General features: G+C 38.7%; 1 protein-coding gene across 13 annotated transcripts in view; it reads right to left on the reverse strand.

Annotated features, from left to right (window-relative positions):
* Positions 1-7108: 7108 nt before the first annotated feature.
* tpm1 (tropomyosin 1) overlaps positions 7109-24098 on the reverse strand; it is a 30100-nt gene continuing 13110 nt past the window's right edge. For 4 of the 13 annotated variants that reach the window (XM_012966416.1, XM_031897839.1, XM_031897841.1 and 1 more), the window contains 6 exons: positions 23864-23981; positions 23483-23553; positions 21891-21966; positions 20962-21024; positions 20796-20865; positions 7109-8426 (listed from right to left, as the gene is read on the reverse strand). In XM_012966416.1, coding sequence (XP_012821870.1) covers positions 8344-8426; positions 20796-20865; positions 20962-21024; positions 21891-21966; positions 23483-23553; positions 23864-23981 — 481 coding nt within the window. In that variant the 3' untranslated portion in view covers positions 7109-8343. 13 annotated transcript variants of the gene reach the window in all.

Consider the following 24098-nt stretch of genomic DNA (forward strand, 5'->3'; position numbering starts at 1 on the left):
ATTACAGTCCTCTAAATTCCTGCAATAATAGGTAAGTCATACCGCCCCTTCAGCATTTCTACAGAAACATGGAGGTCGGTTAACAGAGGGATGGGGCACTGTACAGGATCAACAGCATTGCCTGCTTGGTTTTATTACTGCATTGAAATTGGTTTCTTATCTGTTCATTGAAGTTGGTTTCTTATTCAGTCAGTGAATAAGTAACTGGTGTTTTAAAAAAAATAAATGATCTTGGACCTCAGATTCAAAAGTTTACATTCATTGTCAGAGATGCCCTACATAAAATACAGCTTGTTCCAGTCTGACCCGAAACGGTTCTGGGCAGAAAAACTGCTACCAAAGGGGCAATAATTTCTTATTCGGTCTGATAAATAAGTAACTAATGACTTAAAGGGTTAAATGGCCTTGGGCCACTGATAATATATGGATATTTGCCCCGCATTGTATGCACCCCTATTCCAGTCTGGCTCGAAAAGGTTCTGGGCAGGAAAAGGGGCATCAAAGTGGGCATCCTTGCATTGTGCCTATTTGGATAGGTAACAGGGGTGCTGATGAAGGGTTAAATGATCTTGGGCCACCAATTTCAACGTATATATTTGTCGGCAGGGGAGCCCCACATTGTATGAACCCCATTCTGGCCTGACCTGAGCCACTGATTTCAACCCATATATTTGTAGCCAGGGGTTCTCTGCATTGTATGCAAACCATTCCAGCCTGGCCAGAATAAGTTGGGTATCCTTGCAAATCTGCCTATTTGAATAAGTAACAAAGTTGCTGAAGGGGTTAAATGACCTTGGGCCAATGATTTCACTGATGCCCACTTGAAGCCACTTTTGCTGCCCAGAACCCCTTTGGGCAAGGCCACAAAGGGGTGCATACAATGTGGGACACCCCTACCTTCAAACATATGAGTTAAAATCTGTGGCCTAATGCCATTTAACCCCTTCAGTACCAGTTACAGGCAGAATTGCAAGGATGCCCACTTTGATGCCACTTTTCCTGCCCATAACCTTTTCAGGCCAGGCCGGAGCAGGGCACATACAATGTTGGGCAACCCTGACTGCAAATATATGGGTTGAAATCAGTGACCCAAGGTAATTCAACCCTTTAAATCATGAGTTACTTATTCATCGGACCAAATAGGAAACTATTGCCCCCTTGGTGGTAGTTTTCCTGCCCAGAACCGTTTTGGGCCAGGCTGGAACAAGCTGTAGTTTATGTAGTGCATCTCTGGGAATGAATGTGAACATTTAAATCTGTGACCCAAGATCATTTATTTTTTTAAAACACCAGTTACTTATTCACTGACTGAATAAGAAAGCAAGTTCAATGAATGAATAAGAAACCAACTTCAATGCTGTGAAAAACATGTACGAGAGAATGCTGTGTGTGACCTCTGGTTGTCTGTCTTAGGGCTCTGGCACACGGGGAGATTAGTCGCCCGCAACAAAACTCCCTGTTCGCGGGCGACTAATCTCCCCGAGTTGCCGCCAGTTGCCATCCCACGGCGACTTACATTGTCGCCGGTGGGATGGCAACTGGTGGCAACTCGGGGAGATTAGTCGCCCGCGTACAGGGAGTTTTGTCGCGGGCGACTAATCTCCCCGTGTGCCAGAGCCCTTAAAGAGGGCTTATTTTGCAAGGTTGCCAAACAAATAGATCTTTCCCAGATATGCCCACTTTGAGGACCAAAGGATCAAGGATACAGGCCATTGGAGCAAGGACTGCATCAATGAGCCAATGTGGTCAATGCTCCATCGAGATTTTAAAGAGTTGTCAACCCCCCCTATTTTTTTAGGAGTTACGCAATTTTGGTGGCTCTTCCCCAGTCTCTTGTACCCCAGTAGCACTCTCCTGATTTTTATGAAATCTCCTGAAGTCCCGCGGTGAATTCCGGGTGTGCATGCACAGAAAGCATTTGGCTACAACATCTAAGGCATTTGTTTGAGTGAAAAATGTTCATCTTTTTGCATGGGTGTGGTGTCATCACCGTCTTGTTTCCCTAATTTCAAAAACCGGACAGGCAGTTTTGACCCGGACAGCCAGCCCTCCTGAAAATAGGGCTGTCCAGGTCAAAACCAGGCAGATGGTAACCCTGCTCGTACAGATGAGCATTTTGCCCTGCATTCTCCTGCGGTCGTGTTCTGCATTCTACTGCAGGGGAACAAAAGGCGGAAGCCAGCCCACCCTTACCTATCATGCTGTATTTGCTCAGGCACATGTAAGTACAGAATGCACGTGGAACACAGCATATTACATTAATTGCTTACATGCGCCTGTGTGAGTATAGCAGGATAGGGAAAATTGGGCTATGTCTGTTCCTGCATTTCCCTGTGGTGGAAAGCAGAAAGGATGCACCGCAGGGGAATGCAGCAACCAATGCTCATAATTATGAGCCCTAAAACTAATATATTTGCTAACAAGCTTTTAAATAAATGGCCAGCAAGTTTTGATTAAATACAACTGTGGCTGACCTTCAACCACTAACTGATCTCTGGCTTTGTTATCTTTGCCATGGGAAGGTGGGTGTTTGTGTAGGTTGGGGGAGGGATTTATGTCTCCACAGTCACACTGTACTTACAGGTGTTTCACCCTGGGGCCACTGTCATCACATACTGGGGGACAACTGTGTCTGTTATGAAATGCAGGTGCCACAATATTTCTAAAAATATGTGGGCCACAGAATGCCACTTATAAAGCACTGCTGTACTAGCATAAGCCATCTATACACTGCCCAAGCCTTAAGCTAATGACACACAGGGCTAAGGCTCGTTTTCTCTCTACCTGTATTTTTTGTACTGTGCGCTGGCGATTTCTTTCTGTGTTTTGTGTACAAATTGTAGCCAAATATTGCTTCTAGCTGCTATGTAGCCTTTAAACTAATGAACTACTTTCATGTGTATGTTAATGAGCTGGGGCTTTCTTAATAGAGCCTTTGAGCTACAGGTAGGTGCAACAGGGTCTTACTACTCAGTCACATTGTTTGCTGGGGGACTTTATTTTAATTGCATCACAGACTCAATGTTAATAGGCAGTGTAGGACTCACGTACAATGAGGGGCCTTGACGTGGCACGTGAGCTTACGTATTTTGGCCAAAGTGTGGTACTAACACCTCATTTATTGTAAAAATTAATTTTAAAGGCAAAATAAGCGATGGCAATCTTTCCTTTTATGTCACTTATAAAGAACTGCTGTACTAGCATAAGCCATCTATACACTGCCCAACCCTTAAGCTAATGACACACAGGGCTAATGCTCAGTTTCTCTCCACCTGTATTTTTTGTACTGTGAAAAACAGCCAATGCAGACAGACTGCTGATATTGTTACAAAGAATGTATTTTGGCAGAAAAATATACAAATAAAAAGAAAGAAAAAAAAAGATATTAGTTGGAACTGTCCAAGCTGATACTTTGTTCAAGGGTTGTTTAATAGAACAGTGACATCATCATTAGCGCTAACGCCTTGCAGCACCTAGGTTCAATTCTAGCAAGGGCAGTACCCAAGGAAAACCTCATGCTGATGTGTGTTTCCTCTTATACTACAAAAGGATGCAGGAAGGTTAATCAGTTCCAAATAAAATCCATAGTGAATAAGATAGTGTAGTGGAATATGTGCTATATAAACCTCAGTCTTTGGCACTTTACTGGGTCAGGTTTATGAAAAAAAAAAAAAAAAGTGTGGTGGGACAGTCTGTTGACAATTGGAAATGTAACTGTAAATCCCTCCATGTTATGGGCTCATACCCTGATCAAAGACACATTTGAAAGTCAAATTATATAAAAGGATTCATACAGACACTCTGGAGACCATGGGCAGAATGAGGGACAGAAAAAAATGCTTTGGTAGGCTGCATCCAGTCTACAAGCCTCCACTTGGATAGCCTTGTCCCAAATACAGTGACTTGCAAAAGTATTCAGCCCCCTTGAACTTTTCCACATTTTGTCACATTACAGCAACAAACATGAATCAATTTTATTGGAATTCCACGTGAAAGACCAATACAAAGTGGTGTACACGTGAGAAGTGTTACGAAAATCATACATGATTCCAAACATTTTTTACAAATAAATAACTGTAAAGTGGGGTGTGCGTAATTATTCAGCCCCCTGAGTCAATACTTTGTAGAACCACCTTTTGCTGCAATTACAGCTGCCAGTCTTTTAGGGTATGTCTCTACCAGCTTTGCACATCTACAGACTGAAATCCTGCCCATTCTTCTTTGCAAAACAGCTCCAGCTCAGTCAGATTAGATGGACAGCGTTTGGGAACAGCAGTTTTCAGATCTTGCCACAGATTCTCGATTGGATTTAGATCTGGACTTTGACTGGGCCATTCTAACACATGGATATGTTTTGTTTTAAACCATTCCATTGTTGCCCTGGCTTTATGTTTAGGGTCGTTGTCCTGCTGGAAGGTGAACCTCCGCCCCAGTCTCAAGTCTTTTGCAGACTCCAAGAGGTTTTCTTCCAAGATTGCCCTGTATTGGTTCCATCCATCTTCCCATCAACTCTGACCAGCTTCCCTGTCCCTGCTGAAGAGAAGCACCCCCAGAGCATGATGCTGCCACCACCATATTTGACATTGGGGATGGTGTGTTCAGAGTGATGTGCAGTGTTAGTTTTCCGCCACACATAGCGTTTTGCATTTTGGCCAAAAAGTTCCATTTTGGTCTCATCTGACCAGAGCACCTTCTTCCACATGTTTGCTGTGTCCCCCACATGGCTTGTGGCAAACTGCAAACGGGACTTCTTATGCTTTTCTGTTAACAATGGCTTTCTTCTTGCCACTCTTCCATAAAGGCCAACTTTGTGCAGTGCACGACTAATAGTTGTCCTATGGACAGATTCCCCCACCTGAGCTGTAGATCTCTGCAGCTCGTCCAGAGTCACCATGGGCCTCTTGGCTGCATTTCTGATCAGCGCTCTCCTTGTTCGGCCTGTGAGTTTAGGTGGACGGCCTTGTCTTGGTAGGTTTACAGTTGTGCCATACTCCTTCCATTTCTGAATGATCGCTTGAACAGTGCTCCGTGGGATGTTCAAGGCTTTGGAAATCCTTCTGTAGCCTAAGCCTGCTTTAAATTTCTCAATAACTTTATCCCTGACCTGTCTGGTGTGTTCTTTGGACTTCATGGTGTTGTTGCTCCCAATATTCTCTTAGACAACTTCTGAGGCCGTCACAGAGCAGCTGTATTTGTACTGACATTAGATTACACACAGGTGCACTCTATTTAGTCATTAGCACTCATCAGGCAATGTCTATGGGCAACTGACTGCACTCAGACCAAAGGGGGCTGAATAATTACGCACACCCCACTTTGCAGTTATTTATTTGTAAAAAATGTTTGGAATCATGTATGATTTTCGTTCCACTTCTCACGTGTACACCACTTTGAATTGGTCTTTCACGTGGAATTCCAATAAAATTAATTCATGTTTGTGGCTGTAATGTGACAAAATGTGGAAAAGTTCAAGGGGGCCGAATACTTTTGCAAGCCACTGTACACTCATTACATGTTTGTAATGGTTTTTGAGTCACTTGTATATATAATTGCTATTAGAAGCAGTGTTTGCCTGCCCTTTTCTATTCTCTGCCCTGGTGGCTGTCTGTTGAAACAATGTAACCCAAGCCAGCAGACAGACCGGACTTGCTGGAGAAGACTGATCTTCAACAACCAGGAGTTCAGCAAATGCTGCTTTCAATAGCAATTACATTTATAAATAAAGTTTAAATCTCTACAAATTTTTAATTATTTCATATTGGAAAGCTGCTTAGAATTATTTTTTCTTTCATTATACAAAAAAATATTTTTGGGGTTGACATGCCCTTTAAGATCTGGGGTTTTCTGGGCATAAGGCATTTTTTTATCCATAATTTTGATCATTGTACCTTAAACATATTTATATTTTAAATAAACCCACTAGCTTTGTTTTTACATTAATATGGATGTATGCAGCTTAGTTTCCATCAAGTACAAGGTAATGTTTTATTCTTACAGAGGAAATCAAGGGTAAATATTTGCTTAAAATGGACTATGTATGGGGACTGGCCTCCCCTTTAATTCAGAGTTTTCTGGATATCGGCAAACGTTTCCCCTTTTTTATATTTCCTATACATATGGAAACCTAACACGTCAGTTCCGTGCAGTGCCAGGCCATATTTGCACCCAACCCAGACACAAACACTTAATCTGCAGCTCTACAGAAGGAAAATCTAGCTAAGATTTGGGCTGTGATTGACAAAAATTGGTAATGATTTAGAAAGGCCAGCATGCCATTAATGTAATGTTTTTTTTTTGGGGGGGGGTATAATTAGGAGTAGTTCAGTAAAATGCTATAAGACCAACTATTAGGTATTTAATAGTTTACTAGCCTTTCCTTCTCCTTTAAGGGAGAATGAAAGGTAGACAAAGAGTTAATCTCAAGCTGCAGGCATACCTTCAGTTGTCTCAATAGTGCCCTTAAGTCTCCCCATATTTCACCTGTTCAGATGATCAGAAGCCTCAGGAAAAATAACAAAAACGCTGAGCTCTGTAAACAAAATTCCCATAATGCCTTGCTCCTGCACCAAGACCAAGACTCCTGTACATGTGCAGTTTGTAAGACTATGAGGAAGCTTCCTGCTGTATGGATCAGAACATTCCTAAAGGGGGGGGGGGGGGGAGTTCTTAGCATTCTTGATGGTGGAAGGGGGAGCTGGAGAGAGGAGAAAGCTGGCAGACTCTAGCACAGGAATTACAGAGACAAAGTAGGTAACAAGAAATCCTGTTTCTTTTGATAGAGGACTCAGTGCAGCATTTGTGTGAGTGCTTATGGCTGTATTTACACAGACCTTTCTGATAAAGCTTACTTAGTTTTTACCTTTCCTTCTCCTTTAAATCCACTGTGTTGTAATGTTCTATGACAAGAGTAAATACCTGTTATAGGTACTGTAACTTTAGATTAGGTGTTTATTTATGGGAGATAAACTATCACTTCATTTTCCAATTTTTAAATAAATGCTGAATTATAGCAGGGTCCCAATGTACATCAAGGTAGCACAAATGTGAGTAGTCAGACAACACAACACCACAATGTACACAAACTGCTCTGTATATAATCACACAAGAGTATAGAAAAATTTCAAGTGTGCATTTTATTTCATGTTACAATGTTGTACATTTTTGGTTGTAATCTTAAAAACTAGTGTAAAAATAAAAAAGTGAGGCTTCGCAAAAAATTTATATCCAAAACAGATAGCTAATTTCTCCCAAGTTTAAATTATTCTGGGTTTATCTGATTTTTTTTATTTTAACCACTGGATCAGAAACAAAACAAAATAGTACAGGGAAATGCTAGACCATACAAGAAAACATGCTGTAAACTTTGCCGATAAAGGATCTGAATTTTTTTGTCTTGAACCATCAAAATATAAATTTACACCACTTTTTAACCAGCTCCAATTCCTAAAAAGCACTGCATATTTTAAATAAGACAAATCTTTAAAAAGAATTGTTTTTGAAAACAACTGTTTGAGCTTTGTCAAGTACTTTAGGATTTTCTGTGGTCTCTAGGTTGAGCCTCCAACACCATACTGTACATGATTTCCCTTGGTATGTAAATTTACCATTTGCCTTTATGAAAAAGAGTTATATCAAAAATTGTCTTTCCAAAAAAATCCATGTTTGCATCTACTTTAAACAACCACAGAAAGACTATCAAAACACAAAGTAGGGTTGATCTGTCCACCACCACTTTATCCTCTGCCACCCCACATATATTATGTTGCTACAGAAAACATGACATTTGAATGAAATACTTTCAATTTTACATTGTAATAGAAAGCTACAGAAAAAGCTTATGTTGCATAGATTTGTCTAAGAAATGGAAAACAATTTTCAACAAAACCCTATTGTGACAGAGGTGAGGAGATCCTGTTTTATCAGAATTTATGGCAAATATTTAAAAAAAAAAAAAAATACAAAAAAAAACCCCATGCTGTTTTATAGACATAAAATAAATGGTTTATACCTGTGCAATTGTTTTGGTCATTAACAAGAGGCTCTGTATAATTGGCACCATGTCTGATTGTATTCAGATCACCCATTGTCCCAGTCCCCACTTTAATTCCATGGGTAGAATGAAACCCATTCTATAGGCTGCATAAATTAAAAAAAAAATACAAATAAACCTAACCCTCCCATTCGTTCTCCCCCAAAGATTTTTTTTATATAAGCCTTTGAGTGCTAGAATGGTTCAGCAATAACAAAAACAAGGGGCTGATTCCACTTGCACTCAAAAGAGCAAAAATATTGACAAGCAGGGACTTCAGAAAACCAAGCTGAGGAACACGCGACTGATGTATTTTACATGTTATTTAATTCCAGCAGTGTCTGGTCCAACATCTGATGCATATTTAAGTTTTCTTCCTTAGCATGTGTCACTTTTTCTGTAAAGGGATAGAAGGAAAAAGTATTGAACAAATGTAGAGTAAGAACAAACTTTACATCAATAACCATCAACCCCCGTGGAGTAACTTGCCCACAGCACTTCAGTGCACAAAAGGGTTGAATTTATTAGAAGACAAAAAAGTCTCTGCACTTTCCTTGAAATACACCAGGTATCTGGAACCTGTGGTGCCCCAGCTATTGCTGAACTAAACTCCAGCAGCTCAAGAGCCAAAAGTTTCAGATACCTAATATGAATGTTAAGCGACAAGGGAGGGTCAACCTTTTGCATTCCCTTAACAGACTTCAAGATGAATACAACAAAACACAATAGATATATACTGTACATTTAGGAAAAGAACTAGGGATGCCCCAAATTCAGGAGTCGGTACAGGATTCAGATTTTTTTTGTCTCATAAACACAGAAGTTAAAAATGTTTCGCTACAAGCGTGGTTCTCTTGATCCCTTTCTTATGCAAATTATGTTCCAGATTCAGCGAATCTTTTACAAAGGATTCGGAATTCGGCTGAATCCAAAAATAGTGGATTTGTTGCATCCCTAAAGAAAAGTGCTGATGCTCAAGAGAAACTTTTCAGCAACCCTCTAGTAGCTCAGTCAAAGAAGGGGATTTCTAAAAGATTTAGTTCCATAGCAGGTAGAAAGCAAAAGGTTACTCTCCCTGGTCTTCATTAAGGAAACTGCAGGAAGCACTCAGAGGTTATATCAACTCCAATATTAGTAGCAGATTAAGTTTTACACATAACATTTTAATAGGTGAAATTCATCTGACAGAACACTCATTTCAAAGTAATCAGCAATTGCTTTATTTATGTAATGTTGGGTAGTAACAATGGTTATTGTATAACTTCATGCATCCTATCATTTAAGCAATTCATTTCACTCAGGTTCTGTTTAAATGCACAAGCATGCCAACAATTAAGGTTGGATTTCATGGATTTCAACTCCATAGAATTACAGTTATGTTGCAACACAAAATGCTGGTTATGACATATTAAAACATTTGTTAGATAAAAATGAATGAATAACTGTAAATGTTATACAATACCTTATGTATGAAGAGATCAAAAAACCATCTATATCATTGGGTACCAAAACGCAGAAATGCCATGATGTTTTGGTGCAAAAAAAAAAGGGGGGGGGGGGGTGGGGGGAGCTAAAATATGTTCCTCCAAAATAACACATTCAAACAGAAAATACTGCTGTTGGAAGCCCATTTTTTCATGCCACAGCTGTTGAATTATGACCAGGTCTATCAATTTGTGATTCCAACCAGGAATTCCAAGTCCATGTTGTCCAACTGAAGACTTGCAGACTCAATGTGGCCCTACAGATCTCTTTGTAGGATATAATTACTATTTAATAGCATAGCCCAAAAGCCAGTGAAATAGTGGCTAACTGGGCCATGGCATAGAAGATGTAGGGACAGCACTAGATAGACAGACAGACAGACTGAAATAACCAAGCAGTGGCTATATGGTTGTTGATTAGCACAAGCCATATCACTGGGTGCAGCAAGGATGGACTGCAAATCATAGGCTCAACCACTTTTAAACTCTAAACAGTGGCTTTTAGGGTGAAGAAACACAGAGCAACTACTAAGCAGCTACTTTTTTCATGACTAAACACCACAAAATACCCTGCCATAAACAATACTGAGAATTGCCTCTGCTAAAACACAGACAATTATCAGTAAATGATCAGCATTGTTTATTTTAGTAGCCACAAGTAGCTGCTACTAGTAGCTCGGTGTGTCTTTACAAAACTAGTTTTCAAATGTATTTTGCCATGGGGCACAATAGGCTATTGGCCCAACAGATAACAATGAGATACATTTCTAACCAGTGAATAGTCACAGCTACATTTTAGAAATGTCACTGTGTGACATGGGCCCAATATAAAATAAAACATGGCACCCAAAAAAACGCAACCAGAATGTAAGCTTACTGTAGTTATAGCTTTACTATTGTTTCATTTAAAAAAAACAACAAGTCAGTAAATAACCCTCACTGCTGTAACCCTTACTCTGCATGAGGGCAGCAGGTAAGAAATTGTATAAAGGGTGGACTATATTAAATATACCTTGCAATGAGTCAACATCTAGTTGCTAAAAAGAAGTCAATCATACATTCAAAGATTTTTCATTCAGCTTTATCAGTCTTTAACAAACTGCATAATTACCTTAGCCTATGCCAAAATACCCCCTCCTTTATACACTGACCAGCTTTATAATGCCCAGCTATACTCCAGTATTTAAATGAATGTATTTTATCTGTACATCACACTTTATCATGGCCCTTCCTTAATAATGCCAAATTTTACCTGTGTCTAAAACAAGCAACCATTCAAACTTTATTTTTTTGCATTATAATAATAAAGTCCATTAAGGCTTAGCATATCGTTGCCCATACAACCGCCCTGTTCTTCTGCATCCCAAACAAGTGCACATGATAAAAACATACACTGAGCTGCATACAGTCAGTGCCTAAACATGTGACCCACCCATACATATAGTATTCATATTTTAACAGCTCCTGAAAATAAAGATTTCCTTTACTTTCAAGGTAAATACACATCAGTTTTTATGGCAAGAATGAATTTCATGACAATGATTGTTTAAGTAACTGCTTCTTTCAGCATGGCATGTGCAGGTTTGCTGTAACAGAAACTGGCACAAGTGGTCACAAACAGACCTATGCCTGTCTTACATTTCATACACATTTTGCTTGATACTTTACTACATGTATTCCAGCACCTTTGATGTAGAGAACAAAATGCTGCCTACATTGTTTACTAGCAATCTTGCTTCTCTGCCCCTATCATTTAGCATTAAAACACTAGAACATAGCTCCAAATCCTAGGAGACATTACTTGTTCTTCACAGTTACACAACTGCAATAGCACAACAGCTGGGTTTTTCTACACTACTGTACTATCCATATTTTCTCAGGTCTGTCAATGACAACAAAAAAAAAATTCTTACCCTGGCAGGAAACATGTTAAAGTTGACATGTTTATGGCAGGGGGTCTATTTATGTATCAGTTTACCAACTACAGATGTGGGATCTGTTGTTCTGCAACCTGCTATCCAGAAGGATTTGGAAACAGGCAGCACATTTACACATGACGTATTTGTTTTTAATAAAAAAAAAATAAATAAAAAATAATTCCACTTGACTATATTGAAATGCTCTGTAACGGATACTGACTCAACCAGTATAAATTCTTGATAATGTAAAGTACTTGTATTTGCATGTAATGCTTATAGGTGTTCTATTAAACAGAAAAAGCACATCCCACACAGTCATGTACATTCGCATATACAAATACACTGCATGTTTTAAATTCTATAAGGACAATTTTGAATCTTATGCCCCTTAAAAAGGAAAAGGTTATTGAGGCAAACAAGTGTAACTCAGTAAGAGCACAAGTGCCAAGTTTGGGATATAACTGGTATAAATGTTATATCATAAACCTTCTAGTTGCTAAATTAAAATGATTGACATTCCTGTATATAACTATATAATTACAGAGCTACATATTACAAAGCTGGCTGGCCTTTACCGGAAAAATATTTTGAACAAACATAGGTTCTTCTGTCCACATATTAGTTTCTATTGGAGTATCATTACTGAATCAATACAACCCATTTATTAGGACAGAACTGTCCACTATTTGGAGCAACAACGTCTTAAATTAATCTCCTCCTAAAAATCCAGCATAGTGCAAGCATGACAAACAGCGCTATGACCACAACCATCAGTAAGAAAACAGGGCTGTCAGGTTACCCCTGCTTATATGTCACTACTGCTATAAAATCCGCTTGAATGTTACTCAGCGGAGGTATCTGCCACCATTCCTTGTGCTTCATACAAGGCACTTCTGATTCAATAACGTTGGTGGTGGTGGCGACAAACAGAAAGGGGAGTTTGATTTGCTACTGTTGTCCACCAGAGGGCAGCTGTAGTATGCCACAGGCCTCTCTGACTGGTCATAGATCAGTCAGGAAAGCTGGAAAATCCTGTTCAGCAAGGGTCACATTGAGCCATGGATGCAGTCCTCAGGTCAGTACAGGTTTCTATGTGTTCAGATCATAATCCTGTGTACTACACAATCATGTTAGCCCACTTAGGGGTGGCCTAATCAGGCAAAGATGTACTTGTCAGGAGATCTCCTAGTACCCTCTAATAAATGGCCACCGTTAAACTTTAAAATGGTCAGATTACATACAGTACCTATGCAAACCCACTAGGAGAGTAATGCATCTCTGGCCCAACATGGTGCTCATTTAAAAGGGATTTTAGAAAATCAGTTCAAGCACCAGTCAAGGTATTGATTAGGATTATGATCTGAACACATAGAAACCTGTACTGACCTGAGGACTGCATCCATGGCTCAATGTGACCCTTGCTGAACAGGATACTTTGGCTTTCCAAAGTCTCCTGAGGTTGCCTCAAGAATAAACTTCAGGAAACTTTGTAAAGCCAAAGAGACTCATATGTTTTCCCACTGGTGATAATGAAAAGGCATTTGCAGGAGATTAGTTGTCCGCAGTAGAAGTGATTTATCGCAGGCAACTAATCTCCTGGTCATAGCCCTTAAGGGCTCTGGCACACGGGGAGATTAGTCGCCTGCGACAAAACTCCCTGTTCGCGGGCGACTAATCTCCCCGAATTGCCTTCCCCTGCCATCCCACCGGCGAAAATGTAAGTCGCCGGTGGGATGGCGCACGTGGCGGCGCGATTTCGCACAAATCGCCGAAAAAGCCTCGTGAGGCAACTTCGGTGATTTCCCGAAATTGCGCCGCCGTGTGTGCCAACCCTCCGGCGACTTACATTGTCGCCGGTGGGATGCCAGGGGAAGGCAACTCGGGGAGATTAGTCGCCCGCGAACAGGGAGTTTTGTCGCGGGCGACTAATCTCCCCATGTGCCAGAGCCCTAATGCCACTGTTCCATTAAGGTGTTTTTTTTGTTTTGTTTATATTTTTAGGGGAGGAGCATCTTTACTAAACAATTCCTTTAAGAGCTTTATTTCTGTGTCCCAAAAGAACTGGAGTGTATAGACTGTAAAGACCAAGTTACTTTCAGGGGACCATCTTAATGCCAATTCTGCCAGGTCCAAACACAAAACATCTCCATGCAGAGAGGAAAAGGGAAAAAAAAAAAAAAAAAAAAAAAGGATTCCCTGAAGATCTGGTCTGGAAAGTCTGGTGGCCATTGAAGTACAGTAACTGATCTGACTTGGTTAAATTACTTATATGGAACAATACTCATGCTGTAAATAAAGTTAAACACAAAGAGAAATGTCCTACAAAACATTAAAAGTATAGATCTGCAGTTTTATTAAATGTTCCTTTAAAAGATAAGCAATAAATAATGCAGGAAGGAGAGAGAAAATACACAGTGGGTCCTTTATTTTACAGAGTGTCTGTACAACAGAAAAGTGATTCTTGTTTAATGCAGCAGGACAGTTTGAAAGGTTCCCAAGAAGAGACTGGGATAAAAAGGACAGCTCAGAGAGGATTATCCAACCCATGTGGGAGAGAGGTGACCATTGGAGGCAAAGCATTTTATCTGTGAGAAGGAAGACATGGGGAAAGTAAGAAAAACAAAAAATATCAAACGAATGGCAATGTGAACGGAACATGCAGGCAGCACATGCTATAACATTCGCTATGTATGAGAATTTACGCAGTTCATGTTTAGTTTGTTCGACTGAATGGGTGACACTGCATTTAGCTGAACTCTGCCTTTTAGGTAAAACTGGGCCCGCAAAGTAGAAAGTAAATATGTACTCCATCCCAATAAGTATGCTACGGCGGTCTCTAGTTATTTCTTAAAGAGATACTGAAACTAGAAATGAAACCATTTTTACATCTGTAATAACAATGTCTTTGCATGCTATTTATAATTTTGCCATAAAAGTATTTGTCCAAGCTTTTACATTCCCTATCTGATCCCCCATGTTCCTCTATGAGGAGGCGGCCATATTTGTCCAGCAGGAGGCCGTTAGCATTAGAAGCTATAACTGACAGGCTGAGAAGGGACAGTCAGGCTGGCAAAACAGTCAGGTTTTGGGATTTCAAGTAACAATTACTTACAAAAGCAGCCCTATCAGTAAAAAATGATCAACACGACCTATAGGCAACTTTTTATGTCGATTTATATTTTAAAAAGTTGTTTTTTCGTGTCAGTATCACTTTAAAAGGGATCTAAACCTAACCTGCGTTAGTACAGCCCCATAAGGAAGAACAAAGTGAGTTTCTTCCTGCGCTCCCCTGTGGTGGAACGCAGGAGAGCGCAACCGCAGGGAATGCAGGAAAAAATGCTAGTGAATACGAGCCCCAAGTGAGATGTTGAACTGAAAGCCTGCTCTCGGCAATGAAAAAACAACTAAAACTGCTAATATATTAAGCCACTAAAATAGAAAATACATTTAAATTGCAAAAGTGATCAGGACCACTCTTATTATCAACACTGGAGATGAACATCACCAGTGATGTTGCCCATAACAATCAATGAGCAAATAGATTTGAACAGTAAAGTTAGAAAACAAAAAGCAAAGATCAGATTGGTTGCTATGGGCAACATCACCGGTAATGTTTATGTCTATATTAATCTGTGTAAAAAGTGGAGTAAAACATTACCGCAATGTTGCTCATAACAGCCAATCAGATGCTTTGATTTGGTTTTTTAACTGTTGAAATCTAATGGCTCATTGGTTGCCCTGGGCAACATCACTGGAATGAGGGAAAGCCTTATCCTACTTACCGTGCAGTGCAGTACTGCCTGCCTTTCTGTTTTGCTTAGGGAATCTCACCTGCACACCACTCTGCTTTACAGTAGTATCATGTTTTGCTCTTTCAAGTAGAGTTAGCTGGCTTTATGGAAAACCTAACTTTACAGTTGCAACAACATTACCAGTTGGTGCTTTTGCCTCTAGGCCTGAAAACAGGTTTTATTAACACCATAAGACAATGTATGCTTCTTACAGATGTTTAATACAGTATGGAAGCATTAGGCCTATGTCACTGTCTATTAAACTATGCTAACAAAACACCACAACCCCCCCTTTTTTTTTTTTCAGATAAATTAATTTATTATTTAATACACTAAGGGGCACATTTACTAATCCACGAACATCCGAAAAGTGTCCGAATGTGTTTTTTCCGTAATGATCGGTATTTTTGCGATTTTTTTCGTCGCCGTCGCGACTTTTTCGCGAATTGTAGCGAACTTTTGGTCGCTGCTGCGAAAAAATTGTACTGACGCGCCGAGTATGAAAGTTTTGGATTCATTCAAGCTTCAGTATCGTGACTTTACTTGGGCCGGGTTGGAGCTGCAGAGTGCCATTGAGTCCTATGGGAGGCTTCCAAAATCATGCAAAGTTGGAAAGGTTTGCCCGCCGTTTACGAGCGCTCAATACGAAAAAGTCGCGGCAATTCGCGAAAAAGTCGTACCGGCGCCGAAAAAGTTGCGACAATTCGCGACAACAATGAAAAAAAAAAAAAAAATCGCAAAAAATATGAAAAAGTCGCAAAAGGTTAGTTTCCAATCCGATTTTTTTCCCATTCAGGATTTGGATTTGTGGATTAGTAAATGTGCCCCTAAAACTGCTTTTTTGCATTGCAAAGGCAGTGTAGCGGTCTATGGAAGATCCCTTCATATAGACTACCTGAGCAAACAGACAGCCTCTTGGGACATTGATAATGATATCCAGACAGACGCATTTGCTTGCAGAGTCCACTGGGGCATTTCACAACTGCTACAAAGAACACGCTTTCCCTTGAGTATTGTAGCTTATGATTCTTTCCCTCTATGAGAAAGAAACTATGTAGGCATCTACCCCAAATATTTAATGTCCCTTGCAGTTCCTACTTTCTTTTAGGTCACTGACAATGTTGAAATCAGTGGTCAAAAATCATCTATAAAAACAGGTCCTCTGAGCTCACCTATATCTATATAGTAAAAGGACAATAATGCATTTTGTGCAACAAACTATTACTAAAATGCTCATCCATGTATTGTCCTCTGTTTAAACTGGCCAACATCATTTTTGTACTCGCCCGTCCTACACTCACTTTCATCTGATTGATTTAGAATTCCTTTATGCATTATATGCTTTCTACTTTTGTTGGGCACTGCAAGGATTACCTAACAGAAGCTGGGGATGATGGGAACTACAACATAGAGGTATTATAGCCATTGCTCCCGTATAAACTAATAGCAAAAGTAAAAGTTGTGTTTGCCACTAAATATTTTTAAAATATAAAAGCAAATTGCAATGCGGGTGTGACCACACAATACATACAAGCAAATATATTGTGGTGGACACCCCTTTCACTCACCAACTGGTCAGTCATCTTTCTTTACACTGCCTAGGTCTAGCTTAGGGGAAAGGGCACATGGTGCATATATCTGCTTTTCTCAGCCCTAAGTTTTTCTGTCAAGCTGAGAGAAGTGGATCTGCTTGCCTACACTTCTCCATGTGCCTGCACTAAAAACTACAGTAACCCCCCCTTTTTTATGTACAGTTATGGGACCGGTTATCCAGAATGCTCTGGACCTGGTGTTTTCCAGATAAGGGACCTTTCCATAACTTAGGTTTGCTAAAAATCATTTAAATATTGAACAAACCCAATAGGCTTGTTTTGCCTCCAATATGGATTAATTATATCTTAGTTGGGATCAAGTAAAAAGGTACTGTTTTATAATTAGAGAGAAAAAGGAAATTATTTTTAAAAATTAGAATTATTTGCTTATAATGGAGTCCATGGGAGATGGCCTTTCTGTAATTCTGAACTTTCTGGATAATGGGTTTCTGGATAAGGGATCCCATACCTGTACTACCTCCAAAAATATGGCATAAAGTTTGCTTCATAACTGAACTCTGTAGACCTCTTGGTAACCGTTGTGTATTTAATTAGGCCTTACTAGAAGTTGGTATTATTTTGGTACTGGGCAATTATTAAGCGTTAAGTCTAAATTAGGAAGAAGCTGCTGCTACGCTACACTTAGTTTTGCTGTATCTGCTGGGAAAACTGCAAAACAAAAAGTAATTGTTGGTAAGATATTGCTGGACGTCTTGATTTTCCTGTTGAGGTCAGGAATTGTCCCTCCTCTTCTTAAGAACAGATGCAGGCCCCCGGCAGAGAAGCATCAGCAGAATACATTGCCTAACAGCAGCTAGTTTTTTGCACTGCAGCCCAATGCGGCAGAACTATCAATCGTAGCCGTGATCAAACAACCCATATAGTGGTGTTCATTATTTTCAAAATAAACATGAACCCTCTAGCTTAACTAAAAAAAACCAACAGATTTCAAACATAAGATTAAAAAAACAAAACAAATAGTACCACATGCATTAATGGCTCCATCCAAACTTTTAGTAGACTGACTTGACACTTTAGGACTACTTATTTTTAAAATTTGGCTCTCTCAATAGCAAAAACGCAGATTTTCCCACCGAGGCAAACTTGCTATGAAACTCAAGACACGATTTGTTACAAATATATTGGCCATTCTGGAAATGGCTAAAGCCTACTTGTTAGACTGAAGCAAAATGGGTGTTACTTGGGTCAGTTGCTAGTACATTATGCAGATGGCAGTCTCTCAGTGGCATTGTATTGTTATTGGTTAAGCAATGAGCTGCTTTGCTGGCCATAAGTATTGGATCTCAGCCTATCACAAGTGTACACATCTAACGTGTAGCTGTGACGTTCCAGGGTCTCTACTCCTAAGCTCCATCATGTCCGCTGACTTTTTTTGCAATATTAATCTGTCCATAATTAGCCCAGTAGTAGTGAGTATTCAGCTTGCTTTTTAAAATAAACAGACAGGAAAATATTTCTGCAATATAGCCTGATATGTTTCAGTGTTTTGGCCAATCTCTCCTAGAAGCTGGTAACATTTTGTTTATCAAAGCAACCCATGAAACAGAACTTTAGAAAGGTTTAAAATAATGGAAGTTGCATGTTCACTAGAATGCAAGTCACATATTATAATATAAAGTATATATATGCTATGTTTTGAGGTACTACTCTAGATGGAAACTAATAAAAAGCAATGATACAAAATTTCTTTTGTTCTGTTGGGATATATTTTACATATATGTGAGGAAAAGAACATGGGTTTGATATTTTACAATTACTACCACGTAAATGCTTTTAACGAGACAGCTGGAGAAACCACGTCACAGCAGGTATGTCTGTATTAAAGGAACAGTAACTCCAAAAAATGAAATAGCTTTAAAGTAATAAAAATATAATGCACTGTTGCCCTGCACTGGTAAAACTGGTGTGTTTGCTACAGTAACACTACTATAATTTATATAATAAGCTGCTGTGTAGCCACGGGGGCAGCCATTCAAGCTGGAAAAAAGGAGAAAAGGCACAGGTTACATAGCAGATAACAGATAAGTTCTGTAGAATACAATAGTGTTTTATCTGTTCTGCTATGCGCCCGTGCCTTTTCTCCTTTGAATGGCTGCCTCCATGGCTACATAGCAGCTTATTTATATAAAATATAGTAGACTTTCTCAAGTAAACACACAACTTTTACCAGTGCAGGGCAGCAGCACATTTTATTTTAGTTACTTTTATACACTTTCATTTTTTGGTGTTACTGTTCCTTTAATGATAACTAAAGCTGCAAAGAAAGGCTTATGTGTATGGTAAATTTAGAAGTGGCATGCAAAGCGGACTAGCTGACCTATAACCTCACAAATCCAGAAGAGAAGTACAAGCGGTCATGTTAAGTTTAAAAGCAGTGTCTTGTTTTTTTGTATTAAAAACACCAGCAACAGTGCATATTTCTGTTTTACATTTAACAAAAAAAAAATGTATGTGACTATGCATCTTACAGACAAAAAAAAAAAAAAAAAAAAAAAAAAATGAATTTTGGAAGGAGCCATTAGTGTCCAATTACTGCATTAGTTATACAGCATTGCTTTGGTTTTTTTATGTAATTAGTGCGCAGTGAGAAACAAGTTTTTATACACAGGAAAAGCAAAATTAAAAAGAATGTAAGAAAACAAAGAAAGCAGATTTTACGACTGTTTAAGACTCTGGCATTTTTGTTGAAAGTTTTAATTGCAATTTAGGATAATTCAAGTGTCACCAGCTTAGATAATTAGCTTTGATACTTAAGAAGATTGCCCCAGCTATTCTAAGCTTGAAGCTGCCTTTGGGCAGCTTTGATATAACAGCAGCTTAGACCAAAAATTGATTTGCCATCATTGATATGTGGATATGTATCATAAATTATCATATTGCCAGATGTCTAAACAGGGGTAAAACACACCCAAAGGTGAGCAAAGAAAAAAAAACTGAAGGTGTGAGGGTAGGACGTGAGTTTTATTAAGCAGTGGAAAGGGTACGGACGTAAGCGAACACACAGAAAAGTGAATTTACATTGAAGTCATGTCATTGAGAGCGTGATCCAGTTCTTCACTGATGGCTTTGTACTTCAGTTTCTGAGCATACAGCTCATCTGCTCATAGTGAAGGTGGCACAGAAAATGAGGGTGGTAGAGATGAAGAAAAAAAAAAAAAAGGGGGTGGGTGGGGAAAAGAAATGTAAAGCAAATAAACAGAGTAGGGAAGGCAAAAGGTTGTCAGGAGATGTATGGCAAAAGGAGGGAAGGAAAATTCAGAGTAGAGGGATGGAGAAAATATTGGTAAGAAACCATCATCCATGAAAAAAAGATGAGGAGGCAGACAGCGTGGAAGAGAAACGGTGAAGAGCCCAGGCCAGACAATTAATGGTGTTTAAAAAGAGAGAGAAAACAAAAATTAGAAGGAGAAAGGTAGAAGTATAAAGCCTGCAGAACAGATAACTGACTGATACAGGTATGGGTCTGATACAGGTAAGGGGTCTATTATGTACTGTTATTACAGAGAAAAAGTAAATCAGCTTTAAAATGTTTCATTATTTGCTTCTAATGGGGGTCTATGGGAGATGTCATTTCTGTAATTTTTAACTTAAAGTTTAAAGCACAAGACACTTTCCACATAAAAGATATCCATGATCCAGCTCATATTTTCTTTTTACGAGATGGTTTATGAGACTATATCCTCATTCATACTAATATAATTTGTGATTCTAGATCTCTGCATAGAGCATTAGGAATCTCAACAGCCCTTAAATTCCTCCAAATATAAGCTGGTCAGGTTCAGTATAAATGTACACACACACACACACACAAACACCACATCCTTCTGAGAATATCAAGATAAAATTAAAAAAAAAAAAAATGCAATTTGCACATCTGAAATATACAATCTCCAGATTTTTCCACTGCGCAATACAGAATCTCCACAGATGTTCCACATATGTAGACAGAAAGTTCATACCTTCTAAATCATCAATGGTCTTTTCCAACTTGGCTACTGTCCTCTCTGCAAACTCGGCACGTGTTTCAGCCTGAAAGATAAGAAAAAATATGGATTATATCAACTCAAGCTACTTCTCCAGTGCCTACCTAAACAATTTCAAATAAGCAGGAAATTATTTACTCACCTCCTTCAGTTTATCTGTGAGAACCTTAATTTCCTCTTCATATTTGTCCTCCTTCTGGGAGTACTGTAAACAAAACAAGAATAATGTAAATAATTTATGGATTCCAAATGACAAAAACAAAATGCCAGATGTATATTTAACATGTTCTTGTGCAATTTGTCTTAAATTTAGTTATACTGCTTTGTATCATATCATGTCCACAAGATTGCCAATATAAAACAAGGCCCGGCAATTTGAATAGGTATGCTCATTACCCACTATAATTATCAATACTAAAAGGTGATAACAAATTGAGTAAACCAAAAGCCAAATTAGATTCAACTTAAAAAAAAGACACACCCACCCCCAAAAAACATGGAGACAAAGAATAAAAGGAGAGGGAATCTACCACCAGATAACAAGAGCAATAATTGTAGTACAAGATCAGGGATCAAGCTTCCATTCACACTTTGGAGTCTATATCTCACCATGAAACAGAAAATAAAGAAATGGGTGGAAGCATGTAAATGACTTTCAAGATTTGCTTTCCAGTCACTGCCTAACTTAGGATGTTGGTTACACTAGAACAAGTGAAACCACTTGTAGGTCATGCCTTTTCTACCATAAATATACATAATATAATGCCTTTTAGCTGCAGTACTGGGTCTATAAATACTGGGTATTAATAAGGTTAAACCACTCTTTAGTGAAAAGTTTAAGAGACTAGTAACATCACCAAGTGCCATTATGTCTTGCACTCTAAGGTAAAGTGCATATTGTTACATCTGCAAACATGCAACTTTCAAATATACCCTTCCTTCTTAGGCATGAAGTAATTTTATTTGCACTCTGAATATGGATTAGAATTGCAGAGAAATTTAATTTTCTGAATTGTCACAGTGTGACTAATATTTCTGTTGTGCATCTTTGAGCTAATTTCCCCATCCTACCTTCTCTGCCTGGGCCTCCAGAGATTTCAGGTTGTTGGTAACAGTTTTCAATTCCTCCTCAAGCTCGGCACATTTGCTATTCAAATAGGGCAAGGGAAAAAGGCAGAGGAAAAAGGGAAAATATGGAAAAAGAAAAAAGAAATTGAAGGAGAAAAATGAAAATTGAATTGAAACAGGGGAAATCCATCAATGAGCTACAATAAAAAAACTGCTGAAATATAAAATGTAAGGCAGGACTGCATTTACCAGACATCAAGAATTATTCAACGAAACAGCTTTGCCAATTTGTTTCATTTTAAAAGGAAGGCATTCTGAGCCATTCAGACAATATTACCTGCATTTTGGTTACAAATATTTACTATAAATGTATTCACATTTTAATCTATTAATGCCATTGATGCATCATAAACTAGCTTTGCAGGTCCATTACAATGTAGCACAAACATCACACATGGTAAATGCCCCAACAATATTTTATATTCTCAGCTTTTCACATACAGCTCAAAAGATCAGTAAAGAAGAAAAGAAAAACAAATAAAAGTCTACAAGAAGACACAATAGCCAAATGAAAGTGTTGTCAGAATAATACGGCAAAGCAAATTAGGATTCTGATACCCAGCAGCCAGGAGAAGGAAAGGGCACAGGCTAGTGGCAATACCTTCTCCTCTGCAGCCATTAATGTTTTCAGGGTTTGGTCCATTATTCTCAGCTGATCGTCCAGCTGCCGGTAACGGCTGTTAATATGTGCATGAAATAAAAGGGGAACGAGCAAGCCATTTGCAACACGTGGAGCATGCAAAGAAAAATATATTGTTATAAAGTATAAGGGTGGTTATACATACTACAAAGCAAACTGAATATCTGGCAAGATGCTGGCTCTATAGCAACAAGCTGTAGAGCAGTTATCAGTTTTAATGAATTTAGGGTTTAGTAGGCTGGATATTGTCATAAGGATGTAGGGAATGTATGGGAGACTGCAAACTGGTATCTTTGATATTTGTATTTCCACAGAACTATTAATTTTAAGTTAACATGTACAATATACATTATTGCCAAGGGTGGGGCAGGATATTTCAGTGGTCAGTGTAAATGTACTCATCATGTTGAGTTATTACCACAACATAATTGCTACTAATGTTTTGCCAATTTAAATTTCTATATAATATATGATGGTTATGATTTATTTCTGCCCAATATTTCTAGGTAGGACCAGATCCAAATTTGGAGCCCTTAATACACAAAAAGGTGAAGTTATTAGAGGAGTAAGTGTAGAATAATGTATAGTGAAAAAGGTTTTGTGACCAATAAAATAAAATGTGTTCCACCATATAAAAAAAATCTAAATCAGCCATTTCTTTTTGTTATCACTTAGTGATATAATGAATATTACATAATAACAAACCAAATTTTGTCTGTTATAGTTTTAGTTATACCAATTCTGTGCACAACAGCTTGCAGAAGCCAAGAGAACTGTGGCAATAAAAATATTTCAGAGGTGCTCTTTAACCATCAAGTGTTAATGTTCAGCAAATGGATGTAATCTGCCACAACATGCTGTGTTAATTTCTGAAAAGGAAGAAAAACACACTTACCTTTCTGAAAGTTCAGCACGTTCCTCTGCACGTTCCAGGTCACCCTCAATGATCACCAGCTTACGAGCAACCTATTGAGAAAGCCAAAAGAATACAATCTCACTTGAAAGTAACTTAAAGTGCCAAGCACAGAATCAATCAATCAGATAGGTTCCTGCTATTAAATTAGAAACAAGTAAATTCTGGCCTAAATAATGCTCTTGACCTGAACCGATTTAACACAAGTAATATAAAAGTAAAAGAATGCTAAAGTTTTTAGCATATCAAAAAAAAAAAAATGTTGAATTGTAATTAAAAAAAACAATGCTTAGCACATAAAGACTTGGGCTTAATTGGGTCACTAGATGGCTATGATATTCTTATATATATTAGGCAGGTCACCTCTTCATATTTGCGGTCAGCCTCCTCAGCAATGTGCTTGGCCTCTTTCAGCTGGATTTCTTGCAGTTCCATTTTCTCTTCATCCTTCAGGGCTCTGTTTTCAATGACCTTCATACCTCTAAGATAGGAAACAAGAAAGGTTTAATGATCTCTTATCACCAGTTAGCTTCCATACAGTAATTACTGACCAGTTGACACCTAAAATAAATGCTGATATAAACTAGTATACCACCTA

The sequence above is a fragment of the Xenopus tropicalis genome, chromosome 3, assembly GCF_000004195.4.
Source record: "Xenopus tropicalis strain Nigerian chromosome 3, UCB_Xtro_10.0, whole genome shotgun sequence".
Lineage (NCBI taxonomy): Eukaryota > Metazoa > Chordata > Amphibia > Anura > Pipidae > Xenopus > Xenopus tropicalis.